This window comes from Mesoplodon densirostris, chromosome 6, assembly GCF_025265405.1.
Source record: "Mesoplodon densirostris isolate mMesDen1 chromosome 6, mMesDen1 primary haplotype, whole genome shotgun sequence".
NCBI lineage: Eukaryota > Metazoa > Chordata > Mammalia > Artiodactyla > Ziphiidae > Mesoplodon > Mesoplodon densirostris.
The window spans coordinates 10,185,513-10,207,803 of record NC_082666.1 but is presented as its reverse complement, the minus strand read 5'-3'; the positions used below and the strand labels follow the sequence as shown (position 1 = coordinate 10,207,803).

General features: G+C 45.8%; 1 protein-coding gene across 5 annotated transcripts in view; it reads right to left on the bottom strand.

Moving 5' to 3' along the window:
* Positions 1 to 364: 364 nt before the first annotated feature.
* Positions 365 to 22,291, bottom strand: part of MAPKAP1 (MAPK associated protein 1) — a 235,332-nt gene continuing 213,405 nt past the window's right edge. For all 5 annotated transcript variants that reach the window (XM_060101586.1, XM_060101587.1, XM_060101588.1 and 2 more), the window contains 2 exons: positions 7,028 to 7,125; positions 365 to 904 (listed from right to left, as the gene is read on the bottom strand). In XM_060101586.1, coding sequence (XP_059957569.1) covers positions 779 to 904; positions 7,028 to 7,125 — 224 coding nt within the window. In that variant the 3' untranslated portion in view covers positions 365 to 778. The remainder of the gene's footprint in view (positions 905 to 7,027; positions 7,126 to 22,291) is intronic.

The following is a 22,291-nucleotide window of genomic DNA, read 5'->3' as shown; positions in this document are numbered from 1 at the left end:
ACTGCTGGCTGGGAGCTCAGTGTGACCCCCACTTCTCCGAGCCCCGAGCTTTACATGCAGTCCTGCCTTCCTGAAATCAGAGGTGCTGGGATGAGCCGAGGAGAGGAGGCTTCTGAAGGGGAAAATGGCGCAGCCTTGGACACACATCACTCGGTCCCCTTCCTAACTTTAGTAAGATACTATCCTCAAAGCAATGCACTCATTTAAACAAATGGCATAGTTAAAACTATTGACTAAATCCTAAACATTTCTTCTGAAAAATCGAGCCATAGCTTTTCCAATCTGCCTGTTCAATATGGGAACAGATTTTAAAGAGAATAACATAATCCATCCTCTGCCCCAAAGAATGGTCCATCATACCAACTATGATAAAGAGTTTATTAAAAGGAAGAAAAAAAAAAAAGAACCGTACATTTTTGTTCTTCGTTTAAGAAATTTGATCAAGTTGCAAGGACATGTCTGGGCATGGCTATGTCCATCTTCGGGCGGGGCCGTCAGGCAGTGAAGATGGCTGGGCAGCTTGTGGCTCCTCTCGGTGTCGTCCGGCCCCGGGCACTGCTAATCAAGGCCATTACCACTCAGGGTTCGGCCCCGTGGCAACGTCCCCAGCTCTGTTCCAGGGGGGTGCCCCCCTTTCCCCAAGAGCCCACCAGCCCTGTCCTCGTGAGCCAGGGGCTGGCCTCCCCGAGGACTGCAGGACACAGGTGGGCTCTAGGGCCACCTGGTCCTGGCAGGTAGGCTCTGAGCTATGGCAACAGATTGAAGCCGGAGGCCGGTGTCATTGTTGCCCTGATTTCTTTTCCTTCTGGAAGCTGAAGCTTGTACGTCTGTTCAGTTTTCTTTGTTTTTGAGCAAAATAGTCAGCCCGGGCAGTGCTTGCTCGTGATTCCAGGATGTAGTTAACCTAGAAAGCAAGACGACACAGCCCAGTCACTTGCCAGCCGTTCTGCTTGCCTGGGATGAGCAAGGGAAGGGCCCTGCCCCGGGCTGGGCGCCCTCCGGACCCAGTGCTCCCCTGTGCATGGCGTCCAGTCATCACGGCAACCCCGCAGGCTGGGACCGGAGCCCACTGCACAATGGGAAAACACGCCTGGAGAAGACACGAGGCTGGTACAGGCCTTTCAGCCAGTGGTGGAGCTTTCCTGATTCCAGAGCCTGTGGTCCCTCCCAGAAGAAGCCTGTGCACCGGGCTTCCTCGTCCTGCCCCAGCCTGCCTGGGCTCGCACATAACTTCTCTGAGCCCCCTCTTCCCTCGTCTGAAAGACAAGGACGCCACGGATGAAAACCAAACCAAAACAAGGCTCTGTGTTCAGCCTCCCACCAGCAGGTACAGAGGTTCCAACTGGGGTATTTTAATGCTCACAAGCACCCCACTAGCTACAGCTCGTTTGATAAAAAAGGAAAGTGAGGCTCAGAGAAGAGGACCAAGCTGCCCGGATCACCGAGAGGTCAGGGTCCAAGCCGGGAAAGGTGCCGTGGAAACTCTGTGCAGGATGCACAGCCAGCTGCCTCCCAGGCCTCCACGCTGCTGCTCCCACCTGGTTCTCTTGGGGTCTTTTCAGATGTCCCCCCATGCTGGATGGTCACTGTCACCATCACCTTTGGCACTGAGCACCTGCCTTATCTGAGCCTCACCCCATGTTTGGTTCAAGGGGCAGAGGGAAAATTAAGACTTGGTCCCTGTCCTGAGGACCTCACGGCCTAGTGAGTGTCCAACAGAACAAGTGTGACAACAGATACAGAAGGAGCAGAAAGGAATGGGGAGAGTAACTATCGGGGACACGTGGGGCAGGGAAGGCTTGTGGAGGGGATAAATGAGATGGGTTTTGAGAGACAAATAGGAGTTTGGGGTGTACAAGGGGTGGGGAGAATCAGCATGCATCAAGGCACAGCAGTGGAACACAGCAAGGGGGTGTCCATGAACTGCAGAAGCTTAGGGGCCAGTCACGGTGAGGCAGGGAGGAGCCAGGGAAGGGGAGCAGTGCCGTGATAAGACCTGCGCCTGCTGTGAGGATGAGCCCCCGGCTGGGTGGCGGTGGCGGTGGCAGTGGCAGCAGCAGCAGCGTTCGGAGTGCTTTTCAAGGACTGAGTCATTTAACCCTCACAACAGCCTTAGGAGATGGCTGCCATTGTTATCCCCATTGTACAGAGGAGAAAACTGAGGCACAGAAATGATAACGTCATTTACTTGAGGTCACAAAGCTAGAGAGTACGCGCCAGGACCTGGAACAGCTCTCCAGGCCCCGGGCCTCCTCAGAGGCCCCCACCCGCTCACCTCCTCAGACCCGGCTCCTTCCACTGCCCCAGCTGCCCTCTGGCTGCGCCTTTCTGAGAACAAACACTGCTTCTCTTCAACCTCAAATACCTAAAAGTTATGACTAGAACCCTGAACATTCCTGGCTAGAGAAACGAGCCGCCCCCTCTGCTGATTGTACTCTGAGGGCCACGTGTCCCGCGCCCGGAGCGGGAGAGGCCTCTGCGGACTGAGAAAAAACCGAGGTGCCCCGGGGAGGCGGTGCGGGTGCCTCGCCTCGCGTGGGGCTGGGGCTCTGCCACAGTGTCCCCTCCAGACTTTCTGCTCTGATGGTCGCCGGCAGCAGGCGTTAAAGGCTGGTGTGTGAGTACAGAAGGCTTGACGCGCTCGGCCCACTGCCTTGCCAAGTTACCAGCTGAGAGCAATAAATCATGAGGCCTGCAGGGCCGGGTGACGATTTGGGACACTAGAGACAATGCATGGAAAGAAGAGGTTTATCATTCTTAATAAGAGCAATCTTTGGGTTCGACTGTTTGCACACTCAACCAATCTACTGTTTTCAGTGTATTTTGGGCACATGTAACTTGACAAAAGCATTTTAAAATGATCCTCAACAGGCCAACTATTTCCTAAATTTATTATCTTCAGTGCTTTGTGATAATCACATAGATAATTTTAATGGAAGATTAATGTAATAATCAAAAGATAAAAACGCCCTTTGGTCTGCCATTAGCTGGTTAATACGCTGTGGCTTACAACTTGCACAATTTTATGCACTATAGAGTGTTTCACTTTCAATGCATTTTACAGCTTAAGGCATAAAAATATAGGGAGTTTTCATGGTCAATAAAGTCACAGCCTCCATCACTCGATCACGAGAAGAACCCAAGTTGAAGGGACCAGTGACTCCTCTGAGATTCACCTCGAAGCCTGCAGAATTAGGGACCACACAGGGCTTAGCTCAATCCCATCTCGGGTGGGACAGGGCAGGGCAGGTCTGGGACTCCTCAGCTTGGTTCAAGATGAGGCTCCACCTGTATGTGCTCTGTGGCCTTGGGCCTCCTTTTCGTCGTCTATAAAGTGGGGATAATAATGTCTACACTGGGCAGGGCAGTTGCAAAGATGAAATGAGATAATGTACATAAAATGTCTTGTATACACTCGGTGCTCAATAAATGGGTCCTATGGGGAAAAACACAATGAGCTAAAAATAACTTGATGGAGAGTTGCCTGCTTGTAATAGTTTCTTTGACATTAGCCTCTGGTCCTTATTTCCTCCTTTCAGTTTCAGTCTAAAGCTCTTATTTTATGTGAAATTCCTCAATTCTAGAACCACCACATGTATTACTTGTGTCTAAGACCGACCTGAGAAGAACCTCTGATGGCAACATTTCTACCAAGTGGGGCCTCAGTCACTTGGTGTTGGTGCAAAGTCCCCCGAAGACATTGGGAATGGCAGATAGGGCTAAGTATTTAAACTGCTTTAAAAATCAGAGATCGGAGACGTGAAATTTAATCTTCCATTAGGATCGCGATCATTAGCTCTCTAAATAAATCAGGCTAGGACTTCTCCTGGAGTCTTGTGCATGATGTAATATTTCTACAAGCATTTTCATATGAAAACAGACATTTTAGGGAAGGTGATAGGCCTTGGGGATTTTGCAGAAAAGCATCTGCTTCGAGGGAGCATTTGGTCCTGGAAAATGATTTCTCTGTTCTTCCACAGTCTTGCACTGAAGTCATAAACCTGTGTTTCTGTCATCAATCTGCTGTTGTGAAAATTATTTTGATGTCAAACACAGGATTATAATTTTACTAGAATCCTTCTAGTAAAATCCTTGAATATTTTAATGCTGGCTACAAAAAAAAAAGGCCAGGACTTCCCTGGTGGCACAATGGTTAAGAATACACCTGCCCCATGACTCAGTCCTTAGGTGTGTACACCTTTCATTCAACATCATAGGAATTTTAATTAAAAAAGCAAAATTTGTTTTTCCAGTTGCAGCCTACTTTAAGGAATTACTGTTTTTCCCTTTTGTCACAGTTAAAATCAAGTGTTGGGAATTCAATTATAATTTGAGTAAAAATATATCCAGTAAGAATGAATGTAGATGGCTAAATGATTCTTACTCAGTGTGATATATAATGCAGCACGGACCCTTGTAAATTGTCATATGCCAATAAAATGTCATAAGTGGTAAAATAAAACAAAACAAAACAAACAAAAAAAGAATACACCTGCCAATGCAGGGGACATGGGTTCAAGCCCTGGTCCGGGAAGATGCCACATGCTGTGGAGCAAGCTCGTGCGCCACAACTACTGAGCCCGTGTGTCACAACTACTGAAGCCCGCAAGCCTAGAGCCTGTGCTCTGCAGCAAGGGAAGCCACCGCAATGAGAAGCTCGCACACTGCAACGAAGAGTAGCCCTCGCTCGCTGCAACTAGAGAAAGCCCGCAGGCAGCAACGAAGACCCAATGCAGCCAAAAATAAAATAAATAAATAAATTTTAAAAATTAAAAAAAAAACAAAAAACGCCAGCCCTGACGGGGTAATGGAATATTTCTCTGCCTGGCTCCCAAGTGCGGCATACGCTCCCTGGGCTGTCGGGGGATGCGCTGGCAGGTAACTCTTAGCTCACTGCTTTCAGGCACTCCAGGTGGGCACTGTCCCCTGCCTGTTCCAAGGGGCTCCGATCCTGGGTGGTCTATGAACCCTCTGCTTTCCATCCAACTGGTCATGCTACTCTGTCTTGGCTCTAAACTGTCCTCCTAGCAGCTTTATTCTTTTAATCCTCATCTACTACTTTTGAACATCTTTTGAAGCCATGAGGACTTTGCCTCAAAATGTTTCTGTGAAACAATTCCATTTCATCGAAACCTCCTGTTCAGCTCCTTAAGTCTATGCACACCTGGGAGGTTAGGAGCACAAGTTCTGGAATCTGCCAAACCTAGGTCAAGTTCTGGTTCTGCCTGTCACAACCCTGGCTAAGTTACTTTTTTCCTGAGCCTCAGTTTTCATCTAGAAAATGGGAATGACTGTATATTACTACCTCATAGAGGTGTGAAGGTTCCTTGAGACAGGACAGGTAAAGTGCCTGGCCCAGGTCCTGCACTTTGTGACCCCTCAGTATATCTTAGTACTTTCATTACTATTACTTGACGACATCTACCCTTAAGAAGAGAACGAATAATCACTTAGGGAGCTTCACCGTACCATTTAATATTTGCTCTAGCAGCTAATATTAGCCTTATGGTGGGGTAGGGCAGGGTAAGTACCATGATCCCTATTTTACAGGAGGAGAAACTGAGGCCCAGGGAGGTGATGTGACTGGTCAGAGTCACACACAACCAGGGGTGCAGGAGCCCCCTCTGGCTCTAAGCCCTGTTCTGCCAAAGCAGTTCTGTTTTCTCTATCTGGTCATTCTACGTAAGATTTGGCTTGGAGAAAGGATTCTCAGTTTGGAAGAGTCTGAAAATCACTAGTCCAGGGCTACTCAGAGTGTGGTACGCAGATGGCATCCTGTGCAGCACCTGAGAGCTTCTTAGAGACACAGAATCTCGGGCCCTGACCCATATTTCCTGAACCAACGAGACCCCACGGGAGCTTTTCTCAGTCCGACTCCACTTTGCAAGAGTCTGTGTGGCTTGTGCAACCCCTTTGCTCCAGACACACGGGCTCAGGTGCAACCTCCCCGCCACACCGCACTCGCCCTGCTTCTCTGCCCTGTCACAGGCTGCTCTCTCTGTGAAATGCCTTTTCTCTCTCCTCACCTGGTGAAATGTGTGCTTTTCCATCCATCCTTCAGGGCTCAGCTCTCCCTGCCTCCCTACCCCCTGTACCAAGTCAGTTGACTGTTTACACACCCATGGGGCACCTTGTGACTTATTCAACAGTCTTTTAAAAATATTTATTTATTTATTTATTGGCTGAGTTGGGTCTTCGTTGCTGTGTCCGGGCTCTCTAGTCGCGGCAAGCAGGGGCTACTCTTCATTGTGGTGCATGGGCTTCTCATTGCAGTGGCTTCTCTTGTTGTGAAGCACGGGCTCTAGGTGCGTGGGCTTCAGTAGCTGTGGCACACGGGCTCAGTAGTTGTGGCTCATGGGCTCTAGAGCACAGGCTCAGTAGTTGTGGTGCACAGGCTGAGTTGCTCCGTGGCATGTGGGATCCTCCCAGACCAGGGACTGAATCCGTGTCCCCTGCATTGGCAGGTGGATTCTTAACCACTGCGCCACCAGGGAAGCCCCTCTCTGTAATTTTCTTAACGTCTGTCTCCTCTGAAAGAGGACAAGCTCGCTGTCACTGCAGTATCCTGAGTACTAGCCTGGCACACAGAAGGTGCTCCGTGAGCACTGTTGAGATATGGTAACAGACAATTCTAGCATCAAGCCGGGTACGTTTAGAACAGGTTAATTATCGTGATTACTTTAAGGTGTCTTCAAACAATAACAATAATTTCCTCAGAGTCTGTCCCAGGAACCTCAAGGAGCTCCTGAGTGGGGTTGGAGGGAAATAAATGGTACGTAAAAAGAATGAATAAACACATGAAGAAGGAGGATTATCAGGGGACTGGGAGGAAGCTGAAAGGGGTCCTGGCTGGCTGAAGCAGGTACAGAGCAGCTGACCTGCAGTGTGGCCCAGGCCTGGGTGCTCACCAGCCGGGTGACCCGTAGGCAGTGCAGTGACCCTGCAAAACCGGCCCGGGAGCCTCATGCAGTGCTGGGGGGGAGCCGGTCCTGCATACGCCGGGTCTGGGCCGAGAAGGAACACTCACCTTGAGCACAATTTCATTGACGGTAGCAGCGTCAGATTCAAAGTAGAGGTGTTTATAGTCGTGATTGCTTAGATACGTGAGTTTAAATATCGCGTGACCTAGAGGGAGAGAGAAAAGGCAGGGTTGAGGGGGCTCTGGCGGGTTACCTTGGGGGAGGCCCCCCACATTCTCCTCTCCCCTTGTCATTTCAGTTCCAGCGAGAGCACGTGGAGGCTGCGGGGCTGCAACTCTTCCCAGGAGTCGTTCACCTTCTCATCACAGGCGGGGAGAGAGCAGTCAGTAAGCAACAGATCAAACGGCTAGTTAGGTTCCAGTCCACTCTGCAGGGTGTTCCGGGGAACGCCAGATTAGGAAAGCTCTACGGAACTATTTCAACATAATAATTGCATGGAAAAGGTGGTATTTTTTAAGGCAGAAAACCAATTAACTCCAAATTATTACTCTAAAAATAACTGCTTAAAGTCAAATAAATGAGCAACAGGAAGGAGGAAGGCCGATAGTAATGCTATTACAAGGTTCTCCGTAGCCTGGCTCCTGCTGGGAGGGGGAGTCCTGGTCACGTGATCCCACGTGGAAGCTGCTCACAAGGCCCAAGGCCCAAGGCCCAAGGCCTCCGGTCATTTCCACCCTGGAAGGATGGGTGGACTGGGGGCAGTGGGGGGCGTGGAGAGGCTGCTCTAAAGGCTGCTATGGAAAGCTGGCACCTCACAGAGCAGACTGACTCTGGGGGTCTGACCCCCTGAACACACAAACCACCCCCAGACCCAAATGCTTTTGTAACCCTTTCCTACCACCTTCAGGGCAACCTTGTCATTTCTGGGACTGCTTCCTGGTCTAGCCTCACCTCACTTCACCACCCTCAGATGCCACATGCCAGCCCAGGGCATTGCACATACCCACCTGCCCACGCTTGGGATGTCCCCTCTCATTATCCTGTCTCCAAAAGATCAGCCAATGCTGGGTACTTTAGCTCAACTGGCACCTCCGTGGGATACATTTCTAGGCACGCTTCTCATGTGGCCTCCCACACAGTGCTCGGCCAAAGAAACCTGCTTACCATATCACGCCACCTGCAGCCGTGTCCGCACCCCCTGTGCCTGTCCTTTGGGCCAAACATGCCAATCAGATTCCCTCCTCTAAGCGGAGACATAGGTGCCCGCCATCCTCACTCCCATGTGACGCTCTCCCTGGCCCACCAGTTCATGCCGTCCTTGGGTTCTGGGGGACCCCTGTGGACCTCCAAGAAAGTCCTCTTTCTCCTTAAGCTATTTTGAAGTTGGTTTCCATTACTGGCAACCAAAGGAGCACGGCTCCAGAGAGACGTGTAGTCAGAGCTCAGTAAACATTCCCAGACCAAGGAGCAGCTGGTGACATCTCTTACCCAGAGGCCTCCTCCTACCAGCCTCAGAAACAACTCCTCCTCGTCTTTTCTGCAGACTCCAGTGCTTGTGAGATTAAAATTCAGCATATCCTTTCTATTAGGCCTTCTCATCCATTGTCCTTTTAATTGAAGCAGTGGCTGGTCATAGTTATTAATTAATAACATATCACCCATATTACTGTAAGTTCACCTCTTTCCCGGAGAAATCTTCTTGGAAACTTTATTTACAGTAGCTAATTCTTCAGATCTTCAAAAATAAACTGATATATGCTGTACGTTTGTGGCCAGAAGAGTTAAGCTGCTGGTATTTTATCCTGGAAACATCATTATGATATACTCTTTGTGACTATAAATTCAATATTGAAAAAATTAGCTAACAATTTCTGAAAAACCTCGCTTTCCGTCGCTTGACAAATTTAGCCTGATTCTAAATCGTGGTACTAAAATGTTAGAATTTTTAGCTGAAAGCTGATCATTCTGTGAATATATAAATTACTTGTTTCTGAGAAGTGAATCTCACATGAATGGGTGTATCTGTATGTAAGGACGTGAGCGTATGTGTGTATTCTTTTATCTTTACAGGATTCAGCTCAGAATGTCAGAGCCTTGATGGTGATATCACCGTGTGGAAGAACAATGCAGATCTCTCTGTTGGCCGTGCTGTGACCAAGCAGAGCCGTCTATGAAGGTCACAGGGCTGTGAAGGACAAACAGAGACACCCCCTCCAGGAGGCCTTACTGCTGACACCTGGCCGTGACAGACACAGACACCAGTGCCTGCAGCTAAAAAGGACCAGAAGGTCTTAGGGAGGTCTGTGGACCCGACGCTTCGGGGTTCACTGACCACTTTGATAAGTGATCTCATGGACTGTCTATACCACCTGCTCCCGCTCGTCACTGACAAAACAAAACCCAAACCTCAAGGTACTAGAGCATGTTTCGCCTGAACAACTGGGACACCATTAAAAACCTGTCCTGCACTCTTTAAGAAGAGCCAAATCTACACATGGCACACGTGACATGCAGGCTGCAGGGGCCTGGGAGCCTCTGGAAGGAAGCCTCCACACCACCCCCTTGGGTGGTACGGGCTCACGGAGGGGAGGCCTGTGGTTCATCTGCACACCAACCATAGGACAAAACCAAACTAATCATCCCACATCGAGTGTCCGGAACGGCTGCATATTTGGGTCAGGTGACTACAAACACCGCCCCGCCCCCCGTGTACTGTGCTGAGCTAGGAGGCTGTGTGTGTCCTTTGCCTGTCCCCAGCACTCCTACCAGACCCCCAAGGAAGAGGGAAGCAAGTCAGAGTGATGAGGAGTTCCAGCCCTGACCATCTCACTGAAGCCTCTGACTTACGTGTCCTTTCCAGTGAGAGCATTCACATCACTGAGGGAAGAGGAGACAGACCACCACCTGGAGAACCTGTATGAGGATTCAACAGCTCGGCCCTTTTGCAACTATTACAGAACCACAGATAGACTATCACAGAGCTAATAACCGGGTGCGGTGCGGTGGGACAGCTACAGCAGACGGCCCCTCCTGCTCTGTGGGAGCACCTCGGAGGGAGGACTCTAGTCAACTCGGAGCCACGCTGTCACTCGTGCTGGAGCCACGGAGCGTGGGGCCAAGGCGCTCCGAGTTTTTGCGGTGAGGCTTTTCCCCTTGCTCCAGGGATCCCTGTTTTGCTGGGTGGCCAGAGGAATGAACACGAGGAACACTGAGAGACACGTATGATGAGCATGACGAAGAAGGTGATGCCAGGGAGATGCTGCGCAGACCCCAGGGGAGGTGGCTGGCCTGGTGGCGGAAGGGCCACCAGAGACACAGCTTCCTGGGGAAGCCGACGCCTGACTGAGCAGTCTTAGAGGAGGAAGCGGGGTCAGCTGGGTAGAGGTGGGGTGGAGAAGGATGCGACAGCGCGTGGACACACACGGGGGCGAGAGGCAGCACGCCTCCGAGCCAGGGCTCCGAGCAGACAGGTTCGCGGACAGTGGGGCAGGCAGGAGGTGCTGTGACACAGGGCAGACCAAAGGGCGGGGGGGACACTGGCTTCAACAGCTGAGGGAGCCGCTAGGGGACTGTAAGCTGGGCAGTGAAGTCAATGGTCAAATTGGGCTTTTGGGCGTTCACCCTGGGTCGCCAGGGCCTGGAGGCAGGGGGACCAGCTGCCACAGTCATCCAGGTAGGAGCATATTCAGTTTTGAGCTAGACAGGAGTAAAAAGGATGCTGAGAAAGGGATGGACTTGAGAACTATACAGAAGGTAACAGTGGCAGGACGTGGGAATTCTTTTATAATAGAAGAGTTAATAAGCAGAATTCACACTTGTATAATTTCACCTAATCCAAAGCCCATATATTAAAGTGTAACAAGTTAATTGACCTCTTTCTGGAAATGGATCTATCAATAAATGTGAGTAGTTTATGCTATGTGGTAAATTTCCACCAGAGGTGTCTGGGAAGGAATCACTGGCATTTCAACACCAGCTGAACAGAATAGGAACACAAAGTGAGAAAAGTCTGTTATCAAACCTTTATCAGCCTCGGGCACCTCTAGGCTCACCTCAGGTAAAGGAGGAAGAGGGGGGTCATATGTCCTCCTCAGCTGCAGCCCATCAGGGCATCTGTCCTGGGGTGTTAGAGGGAATCAGAGGTGGGCAGGCTACCCTTGGAAACTCAAAGAACATCAGCACCTTTCATAGGGAATGAGTAGGCCATAGGGGTAAACTGTCTTTGTAAAAATGCCAGTTGAGAAACATGATCCAGGCATGCCTTGTTTTACGGTGCCTTCACTTATTGTGGTTCGCAGATACTGCATTTTTTACAAATGGAGGGTTTGTGGAAACCTTGCACTGTCAAGATGACGGTTAGCATTTTTCAGCAATAAAGTGTTTTTAAATTAAGGTGCGTAAATTATTTTTTTAGACATAATGTTATTGCACATTTAACAGACTACAGTATAGTATAAATATAACTTTTATATGCATTGGGAAACCAAAAACTGTGTGTGACTTGCTTTACTGTGGTGGTCTGGAACCGAACCTGCAATATCTCTGAGGTAAGCCTGTGTATCAGTATGATTTAAAAGAAAATACAAAGTCTAATATTGCAATTAGTCCAAATGATTTTGTTTGGGTTGTTAAATTCTGCTTGGAAATTGCGGCATAACGAAAGCCTGGGATGCAGAGGGGGAAAGTGTGAGTGCTAGTCAGAGACTTGGGAAGAAATTCAGTTCTGCTGTGTTCTAGTGGTGGGACTGTGGGAGGCACTGTCTGTCCCTCCAGAGGCCAAGGTTTGCCCGAGAGGAGACGGCACCCATCAGGCATCTCACATGGCACTTGGAAACAGCGGGGGCTCCATGGGTGGTGGCCATCATTCTTACAACTGTGATGGAACTGATGTTTGACGATAATATCCTCATTGTTCTGACGATTTGGTTTTTAATTGGGCCTTCTTTGAGCAGACTTGCTTTAGAGCTGTAGGAATAAAATGCAATATAATGGGGTATAAAATGTGGCATCTACGCCCCGGTCACATATCCAGATTTGCTCAGGGCACTGAAACTATACATCTGCTTCTGAATATTGAAATGGAAGTCTGGATATGTAAAAATGTATTTACATTTATGTATTTTTTTCCCAAAGTAAAACAGAGAAGATGGAATGTAACACTGAACAGAAACTAATGAGCAGTACAGGTGTCAGAAGCGGAGACTTTTGAGCTTTCGTGCTGTAATTTATCATCTGCATTATAAGTTTTAACTTAAACCAGAGGCTGTGCTGAAAAAACAGGGTCTTCTGGTCAGTTGAGGGGAGTGGTCATTCAGAAAAAGCTGCTATTATCACAAGATGGGACAGCTTAAGCAGAGGGCCAGCAGCGTATACACTCCTGCTAAAAGAAATGCTCCCAGATTTCCACTGCAAATGGAACAGAGATTGCTGTTTGAAAAGAGGCTCCCTTCTAAACGACCTGTGGGCACCCACTGTGGTTGGCAATGACTGGTCAGAGCTGGGACTTCCAAACTGAGCCTGAGGCCCACCTTTGTCTAAAACCCCCCAGGTGTCCCACTTGCCAGGAAAGCCAAAAATAAACTTGAATTTTTTGATTTTCTTTTTCAATTAAAAAATTATAAAATATATTTAAAAATGACTAGAAATTTAGAAGACAGAGGAGAGACTTCCACACTCCACCCCCATAATACCAACATCCTGGCACAATGACATCCATGGTCTCTTTTCTAGTCATTCTCACATGTCTGCTTTCACACAGTTGTAATCAGATCGTATAGTAAAATTTGGGGAGAATTTTTGTTAACATTTTACCATAGCCTTTTCCTTGTTGCTATGTAGTCTCCACAACCATCTTTTTCAACAGCTGTATTTTATTCCAACAAGTAGGTGTGTGCCACGGTTCATGCTACTATCTTTCCGTTGGGCATTTAAGTTACTAATAAAATTGCCAGTATTACAGATAAGCCTATGAAGAACATCTCTTGAGTATTTGGATTCCTTCTGAATTCCTCTACATCAGGCATGGATACTTCTTAAAAAATGGGTTTCCAGGGTCTGATCTTTTCTGGTCCCTCTGGCTTGGAAGTGGGTGGAGAGCTCTCATTGGATTTGCCTTTTTAAAAAATAACTTTTATTTATTTATTTAATTTATTATTTATTTTTGGCTGTATTGGGTCTTTGTTGCTGTGCACGGGCTTTCTCTAGTTGCAGCGAGCAAGGGCTACTCTTCATTGCAGCGGGAAATGGATGGCCTGGGATGCTTTGGTCTCTGGGTTGAAAACCCCCTCCGGGTCTGGTCTCCACTGCGAGCAGCATTCCCAGCTGCCTGTAGGAGCTTCAGTTCAATGTAATTCAACTGGCAAAGGCTGGTGCTCCTTCTCAAGCGCCCCGATGGTGGCAGAGGCCCCAGTAACTGTGATGACCTCTTTGACCTCTGCAGCAGGGACAGAGTGTGATCCACTTACACTTTTGCCTGTGTCATTCACCCCCTCCCCCCGCCCCCTTTGGCTCCTTCCTATAAACATAATTAAAGCTCTCTGATTATAAAAACTCCCATGGCAATGTGATTTCCCTCCTTCCTCTAATTTACTGAAAACACTCTTGCTAAGGTCACCACGACCTCTATGTTCAGAGATCCAGTAGATACTTCTCGGCTTTTATTTTGCTTGGCTTCTCAGCTGTATCTGATACTTCTGAAGTCCTCTCTTCCCAGGAAGCCACAGTCAACCCGATTGTTCAACTGACTTCTCCAGTCAATCTGTTTCTTATATGTCCTTTGTGACCTTCTTGTCCTTTATCTTTCTCTTAAGTAATGGTCTTCCCTGGTGTCCTGTCCTTGACCCTCATCTCTTTTAACTCCATTTCTCCTCTGTCAGGTTTGCCCCTTAGGTTTTAACTACTATCCAGATATTGATGATCCCGAAGCAGATATCTGGCTCGGACCTTTCTCCAGACTTTCAGAGCCAACCAGTGAGTACAGCTGCCATCTTCATATGGCCTGCAGTGTTGCACATCCAGAACTGAATTCTACATTTCCCCTTAAATCTAAAGGTCTATTAGCCCAACTGGAGGCTTTACTACTCACCAAGTTCCAAGCATTTGGTCCCCTAAATAGTTTTCATATATTCATCTTTCATCCCTTCCCATCCTGTGACCACAGCCCTCACCGAGGTCCTGCCCGTCTGTTGCCTCTTCTTGGTTTTCCTACTTTGGGTCATGTCTTCTTCAGATCCAAACATCTACCGAGAGGAGTCATCCTTTTGTAACACACATCTGGTCATATCACTCTCCTACTTAAAACTCTACAGTGTTTCTTTTCCTATTGTCTTCAGAATAAAGTCCAAGGTTTTTAGATGATTTTCAAGACCCTAAATCAGCAGTTGTCAAACTTCTTGGTCTCAGAATCCCCTTACACTTTTAAACATTACTGAGGAGCCCCAAAAGCTTTTGTTCATGTGGATTATATCTATCAATATTTATTATATTAGAAATTAAAACTGAGAAGTGTAAAAACTATTAAATCGGACTTCCCTGGTGGCACAGTGGTTAAGAATCCGCCTGCCAATTCAGGGGACATGGGTTGGATCCCTGGTCCAGGAAGATCCCACGTCACGGAGCAACTAAGCCCGTGCACCACAGCTACTGAGCCTGTGCTCTAGATCCCGCAAGCCACAACTACTGAGCCCGTGTGCCACAACTACTGAAGCCCACATGCCTAGAGCCCGTGCTCCACAACGAGAGAAGAGACAGCAATGAGAAGCCCGCGCGCCGCAACGAAGAGTAGCCCCCGCTTGCTGCAGCTGGAGAGAGCCCGTGCACAGCAATGAAGACCCAACGCAGCCGAAAATAAATAAAATAAATTTTAAAAAAATCCATATGATAAATTTTCCTCCTGTATTAGAGTATAAGGAAAATAAATACTGTGTTATCATGTCCATCTTTACAAGTACTGAATATCATGATTTCTTCAGACTTGCAAAAGGCTCTACATATCACCACTAAATATTAAGTTCCATATTATAATAAGTTCCATATTACCATACTACTGTGCTTTTTGAGTTCTTGGACTGATTTTTAACAGTTTTTGTTTTGTTTCATTTTTGGTCAACTCTTGTCAGTTTTAACTTCCTACTGGCTTTATTATTAAGTTCTGTAATTCTTTTTCCACCTTCTATTTTTCTGCATTTAATATCCTTTAGGAAGAGAAACCAGATAACGAAGCATGGTTAAAATTTGTTGAGAAATAAGACTTCATAGATTGAGTTGGGGCTAGGGATACTCTTCCATCCAAAAAGCACAGAAGTGTAAGTGACTTGGCTTTGTGTCAGTGGCAGAGGGAAGAATATAAACCTGTTACCATTTATATATAACTTTAGGCAAGTTACATAACTTCTCTGAGCCCCAGTTTCCTCATTTATAAAATGGGAATAATATCTGTCTCACAGAGTTGTTGCTAAGATTAAGTCATGATTACTAGGATAAAAATCAACAATCTGAGGGCTTCCTTGGTGGAGCAGTGGTTGAGAGTCCGCCTGCCGACGCAGGGAACATGGGTTCGTGCCCTGGTCCGGGAAGATCCCACATGCCGCGGAGCGGCTAGGCCCGTGAGCCATGGCCGCTGAGCCTGCACGTCCGGAGCCTGTGCTCCGCAATGGGAGAGGCCACAACAGTGAGAGGCCCACGTACCACAAAAAAAAAAAAAAAAAAAAAAAAAAATCAACAATCTGAGACTTCTACAATAAATGTATATAAACCTCAGAGGGTTGTTTCAAGAATTAAGTAGTGCATATAAAGCACTTGGGACAGTGCCTGGAACATGGTAGGTTCCCTTGTCTTTTTGCTCCCACTCTCCAAGATAAACAAACTTTTCCAGACAGGCTAAGAGAGCCAAGAGGCAATATTAAGGATATTTTATAGATACTTATATAACAAGAGAAAAAGAATTTCCACGTTTTTTAATTGACAAAATTCAAAATATAATAATCAAATATATTTTCTGAGGTTACTACAGGTTACTTCTGAGAAGGACATATTTTTTTTGGGGGGGGGTAGATAACATTTCACTTAAATGGAGTTCAAAGTTAATGTTCCATATCATCAAATCAATTGCAAATATTCACATGTTAAAACCTATTCTTAGTTGAAACTGTTAAGCTGAATAAAAAACTTAAGCTGCAAATTGATAACTTCGCTACATAACAAGGAAAATATAAATGTTTACAAAAGGCTTAAAGATTTGCATGTGCAGTGTGCATTTTATAACAAAACTTCTAATTGCACAAAACCCAGGCCAGCTCAAAGTTTAGATGTACACATTTACCCAGTTGAGCGTTTTTAGAGTAACTACTGCACAAATTGACAATAGGTCATTCTCTTTTTTTGCTCCCCTTTTCTTTTTCTCCCCTTCTTCCTTTCCCTCCCTTCCTCCTTCCCTCCCGCCCCTCCCCCATTCCCCCCCCCCAAACTCATGAAAAGAATCTATGGACTGAAAAAGCCCCAGGCTGAAAGGACTGGACTGCCTTGATTGACATGGGGAAGGGGGTTAGTAGACTATGTGTATCGCGGCAGCAGAGGCTGCAGCCCAACGTGTGGTTTTAATGACCAGCACGCAGGGCAAAGCATTTTGCACAGTGTTTGTTTTCCTGTCTTGCACTTACAAATAAGGTCTATGGGAGTAGCATGGAAAACGTTTGCTGTTTTTCCCTTTTTTTTTTTTTTAATTGCTTTTGTTTAAAATTTGATCGCCTTAACTACTGTAAACATAGCCTATTTTTGTGCTTAAGATACTGAATGGAAAACTCCATTGTGTGTTGCTGGACTGTTTTGGAAATATTTGGTCAAATGTGTGTTAATTTGGCTGTAATGGCATTTAAAGCAAACAAACAAACAAAAAAAGCTGTGAAAATGGCCTTGGAGCATTATCTTTAGTTACTTGAAGAGTTTCTAGTTTTTTTTAAATACAGTTTATGTTAAAATAATTTTTATTAATTTAGAGAAGACAATCAATGTGAGAAAACGGACTTTCTTTTGGATTTTCTTTTTGTGGTCATTGTGAGTGATTGCTTTTTCCTTTTATTAGTTTCACATTCTTCCTTTGTTCTAAAACTTAGACTGACATCTAGCTTTGACAATCATAGTATGTTTTATTTTCCTGAAGGGGGAATAACTTATAATGCTGTTTAGTTTTGTACTATTGGTGTGTTGGTGAATTTTTAAACTGTGTGCTAACTGCAATAAATTATATGAACTGAGAAAAAAAAAAAATCTATTCTTAGTGCATAGGCCATATAAAACTAGGTGGTGGGCTGGATTTAGCCTATGGGCCAGAGTTTGTCTATCCCCACTCAAAGAGGTCTCACTTATTTCCTTTTCCTTTGTTCATTCTGTATAGTTGCTAATGGTGACATTTTGAGTACGCTTGATTTCTTTGTGTAGATCTGGGTTTCTATCTGGTATTTTTTTTCCCCTCCAGCCTTCAATATTTCTTATAGTAAAGGTTTAATGGCAACAAATTCTTTTATTTTTTGAATGTCTGGAAATGTCTTCATTTCACCTTCATTTCTGAAGGATATTTTCACTAAATATAGAATTCTAGGTTGACAAGATTTTTCTTTAGCAAGAGATGTCACTCCGTTGTCTTCTGGATTGCATTATTTCTGGTGAGAAGTCAGCAATAATTCTTATCTTGGTTTCTCTGGATGCTTATAAGATTTTTTTCTTTATCATTGGTTTTCTGCAATTTGATTATGATGTGCCTTGATGTGGTTTTCTCTGTATTTATCCTGTTTGGCCTTCTTTGGACTTCCAAGATTGGTGGGTTGATATTTTTAATCAAATCTGGAACAGTTTTCTCTACCATCCCTGAGACTCCAACTACATATATGTCAGAACACTTGCTATTATTCCACAGGCTTTGTTCTTTTCATCCATTTTTTTTCTCTCTCTCTGTGCTTCACTTTGAATATTTTCTATTGTCCTGTCTTAAAGTTCATTGATTGCAATAGGCAGATTCTGAAATGGCTTTCAATGATCCCACCTCCTGCTTTTCACAGCCTTGTGTAATCTCCTTGTCTTGTTGGTGGGCTAGACCTAGTGACTTACTTCCGATGAGTAAAGTACAGCGAAAGTGTTGGGATGTATTTCTGAGATTAGGTTATAAAAGACTGTGACTTCTTCCTTCCTAGTACTTTCCTGCTCCTGGTTATTTTGATGAAGCCAGCTGCCATTTTGTGAGCTTTCCTATGGAGAGGCCCATGTGGCAAGGAATGGATGGTGTTCACAAAGAAATGAACTCTGCTAGTAACTACTCAGTGAGCTTGGAAGCAGATCCTGCCCCTATTGAACCTTGAGATGACTGTGGCTCTGGCTGACAGTTTGACTGCAGCCTGGTGACAGACCCTGTGCTAGAGGACCCAGCTAAGCTGTGCTGGATTCCTGACCCACAAAACTGTAAGAAAATAAATGTTATTGTTGTTTTAAGACATTGAGTTTTGGGACAATTTGTCATGTGGTAATAGATAACTAACACTCTGACCTTTTTTCCTAACCTTCCTGATTTGCTCCCATCAGTGAATTTTTTCTTTCAGGTACTGTATTTCTTAGCTCTAGAATTTTCATTTGGTTCTTTTTAAAGTCTCCATTTCTCTTCTTTTTGAGTTATTAAGTCTTTGAACATATTTATAACATGAATTTTTAAGTACTTATCTGCCAGTTCTATCATCCCTGCCATTTCTGACTCTGCTTCTATTGACTGATTTTTCTCCTGGTTACAGGACACATTTTTTCCTGCTTCTTTCCATGTCTCATAATTTTTTATTGAAAGTTGGACACTATGAATGTTCGAGTGTGGGATGTTTGCATTTTGTCATCATCTTTTAGATAATATTGGGCTTTGTTCTGGCAGTCAGTTAATTTACATGTGGATCAGTTTGATCCTTTCAAGAATCCGTTTAAAACTTTATTAAGAATTAAGGCAGTCTTTAATCTAGGGCTAGTGTAGCCTTGCTCCCAAGATACGGCCTTTCCAGAGTTACTAGTAAATGTCCTGGATGCTTCAACTACTGGGGAGCTATGAACTAGAGTTTTGGCCAGAACTTTAGTTTATAGCTCCCCAGTAGTTGTTCTTTGACCAGACTTGTGAGATCCCACAGGAGGCACACACAGCTTAGTATACAACAGAAGATTAAAAGGCATCTTTCTAGAGCTCATTCTCAGTAGGGCTCCCTCCTCTCCATTTTTTTTTTTTTTTTTTTTGCGGTATGCGGGCCTCTCACTGTTGTGGCCTCCCCCGTTGCGGAGCACAGGCTCCGGACGCGCAGGCTCCGGACGCGCAGGCTCAGCGGCCATGGCTCACGGGCCCAGCCGCTCCGCGGCATATGGGATCCTCCCAGACCGGGGCACGAACCCGTATCCCCTGCATCGGCAGGCGGACTCTCAACCACTTGCGCCACCAGGGAGGCCCCCTCCTCTCCATATTTAATTTTGCTAATTTCAGTTGCTGAATTTCAGTTCCCCCAACTCTGATCTGTGTCTCCCAGGTCAATGAGACTGCTATGCTCTCCTTGGGAAACCCTGGAAGAAAGCTGAAGTGATAGTAGGTCTCAGCTCATTTGTTGCCCTTCTCTCAGGGCTCATTGTCCCGTACTGCCTGTTTTTCAATGTCTGCAAACAGTTTCTTATATTTTGTGCAGTTTTCCAGTCATTTATGATAGAAGGGCTAATCTGGGTATAGCTACCCTGTCCTGGAAGTTGCCTATGGGAATCTTGTAAGCAATACATATTTTGATTTTAATGAAAGAATGGCTTACTTTTTCCATGTCTACAAGAATAACTTAAAATCTAAGCACTCCATTTATTTATTATGAAAACACAGTTTGGAGCTTGGCAGGAGGCAAGGGAAACAGATTTTTCCAATCATTTATCCGGCTGAGAAATCTTCACACAGATTTCTTCAGTAGGAAAGAATCTCTGCCCTTACCCTCTTCTCAATTCGGATCTCTTCTGATGTTACAACCAAGAAAAAAAAAAAAAAAAGAATTTGAGGAAATGGTAATCAAAATCTAGGAAAATGTAAATGTCTGCAAACTTTCCATTATACCTATATAACTGTTTTGTTATTATGGGTCTATATGCCCAAGTCAACAATTAAGTGAAAATTTAACAGCAAAAAGAAGGCTTCTCCCAGGAGGAAAAATAGATGATACCCCCGAAATGTTTTCTACTCTAACAGATATCAATATTCCAATCAACACAAGGAAATTCTTTCTCATTTATTAGTTAAGTCCTAGGGGAAAATGAAGAAAGTTTACACAGAATGTAAGAAAACCCACTGAATGTCTCAGTACCAGCCAATTTTCTTCATAAACATAGACATTCTTATATGTCATGCAGTGAGCAAACATGCCCCCAACAGCTCCCATGAGCAACTGTAGTACCTGATAATGAATATGGGAAGGTTTTTATCATCTGTCTAGGGCTCAGGGTAGAACTGCCTGCCTCCTAAATTCAGAATGTTGACCCTTCCAGAGACCACACACTGTACTAAACACCTCTTTTCCAGGAACTACAGAGACAAGCACACTGGTCCCATCTATCATATGCTGAGGGTACACAGAACAGTAGGTTAAGAACAAGATGCTGGGTTTGCCTTTTCACTACAACTTTGAGAAGTTCTCCAATGTGCCTCCATATCTCTTTGTTAGAGTCTCACTTGCTCTTGGCTGATTCCAAATTCTAAAAGCAACTTTTATTTTATATTTTTAATTTTGTTGATGTGGACCATTTTTTTTTAATTGAAGGAAACTTTTTTATTTTATCCTCTTTAAAAAAACTTTATTTAATGTATTATTTTTTTGCTGTGTTGGGTCTCCGTTGCCACATGCAGGCCTTCTCTAGTTGTGGCGAGTGGGGGCTACTCTTTGTTGTGGTGCATGGGCTTCTCACTGCGGTGGCTTCACTTTGTTGCAGAGCGCGGGCTCTAGGTGAGCGGGCTTCAGTAGTTGTGGCATGTGGGCCCAGTAGTTGCAGCTCGCAAGCTCTAGAGCGCAGGCTCAGTAATTATGGTGCATGGGCTTAGCTGCTCTGCAGCATGTGAGATCTTCCCGGACCAGGGCTCAAACCCGTGTCCCCTGCAATGGCAGGCGGATTCTTAACCACTGCGCCACCAGGGAGGTCCCATGATGTGGACCATTTTTAAAGTCTTTATTGAATTTGTTACAATATTGCTTCTGTTTTATGTTTTTTGGGCCGCAAGCCATGTGGGATCTTAGCTCCCCAACCAGGGATCGAACTTGCACCCCCTGCATTGAAGGGCGAAGTCTTAACCACTGGACCACCAGGGAAGTCCCTAGAAGCAACTTTTAAATGTTCAGTGTAGTTCAGGCAGAGTGAGAGAAATAGCCACTGAGCACTGACTGTAGCCCCTGGACAGAAGCTGCCGGACTGCTGGAGGATGCAGCTGGGAGCATAGCCAGGCATGTCCAGTGCAAACGTCAGGTGTCAGTTAATTATGACCAGGTACCAGGTCAGTCAACGGGACACATGCTGAGCTGGCTCCCACAGGCTAAAAGTTCTCAGGGGTCTGGCCAATGTTATCCAGCCGCAGCAACTGTTCCCTGAAACACAGTGATGGCCTATTTAACAGCAGATCACAGCTTGAGGTTACTGTAAACCAAACTGGGTCAGAGAACCTGAGAATGCAGTCTGGCATTCGACGATGCAAGCTGGCCGCATGCTTACAGTGTTTCTCCACCTTTATCCTGTGGCACGCACCAGGTCTTTCTTTCCCTCCCACACACTTGGAAAAACTGAGGTGGTCCCCCTGTTGCCTAGAACCCATCTCCCAGCAGCTCCCTTGTTTTGGAAGAAGATGATAAATAAATCAAAATGCACTAAGCGGCACTTCCACAGGCACTCGCCTCCTTTACTGAACGTGCACCTCATCAATCACACTATTGTCTGCTTGAAAGGCGAGCCTTGTAAATGTCATATCCACTCAGGCCCAAGGAGAGGCGCATCCAAATGCAGCAAGGAGTTTTAATTGGATAGTGTAATTAAACTAAAAAACCCCAGCAGACTCCCTTTGACAGGACAGATGAAGACCCCTTTTAATAGGGCTGGGAAACATATCTGTTAAAAGGACGAGGCGCTGCCTGCTCCTGATCGTGCTCCAGAGTACTCTTGTGAAAAGGCAATTCAATAACTGGGGCATTTAACATGTTAGAGTCTGCTGTGCTCTGTAATCGAGCAGTACTTACCGTATTTGATCTGGAACTTATGAAATAAGTCCTTGTCAGAGAATAAAAACACAGCATAGCTTGCCCACCTGATGTCTGAAGTGCCTGGACCCCCTGGGAATCGACGGAACCTGAGGA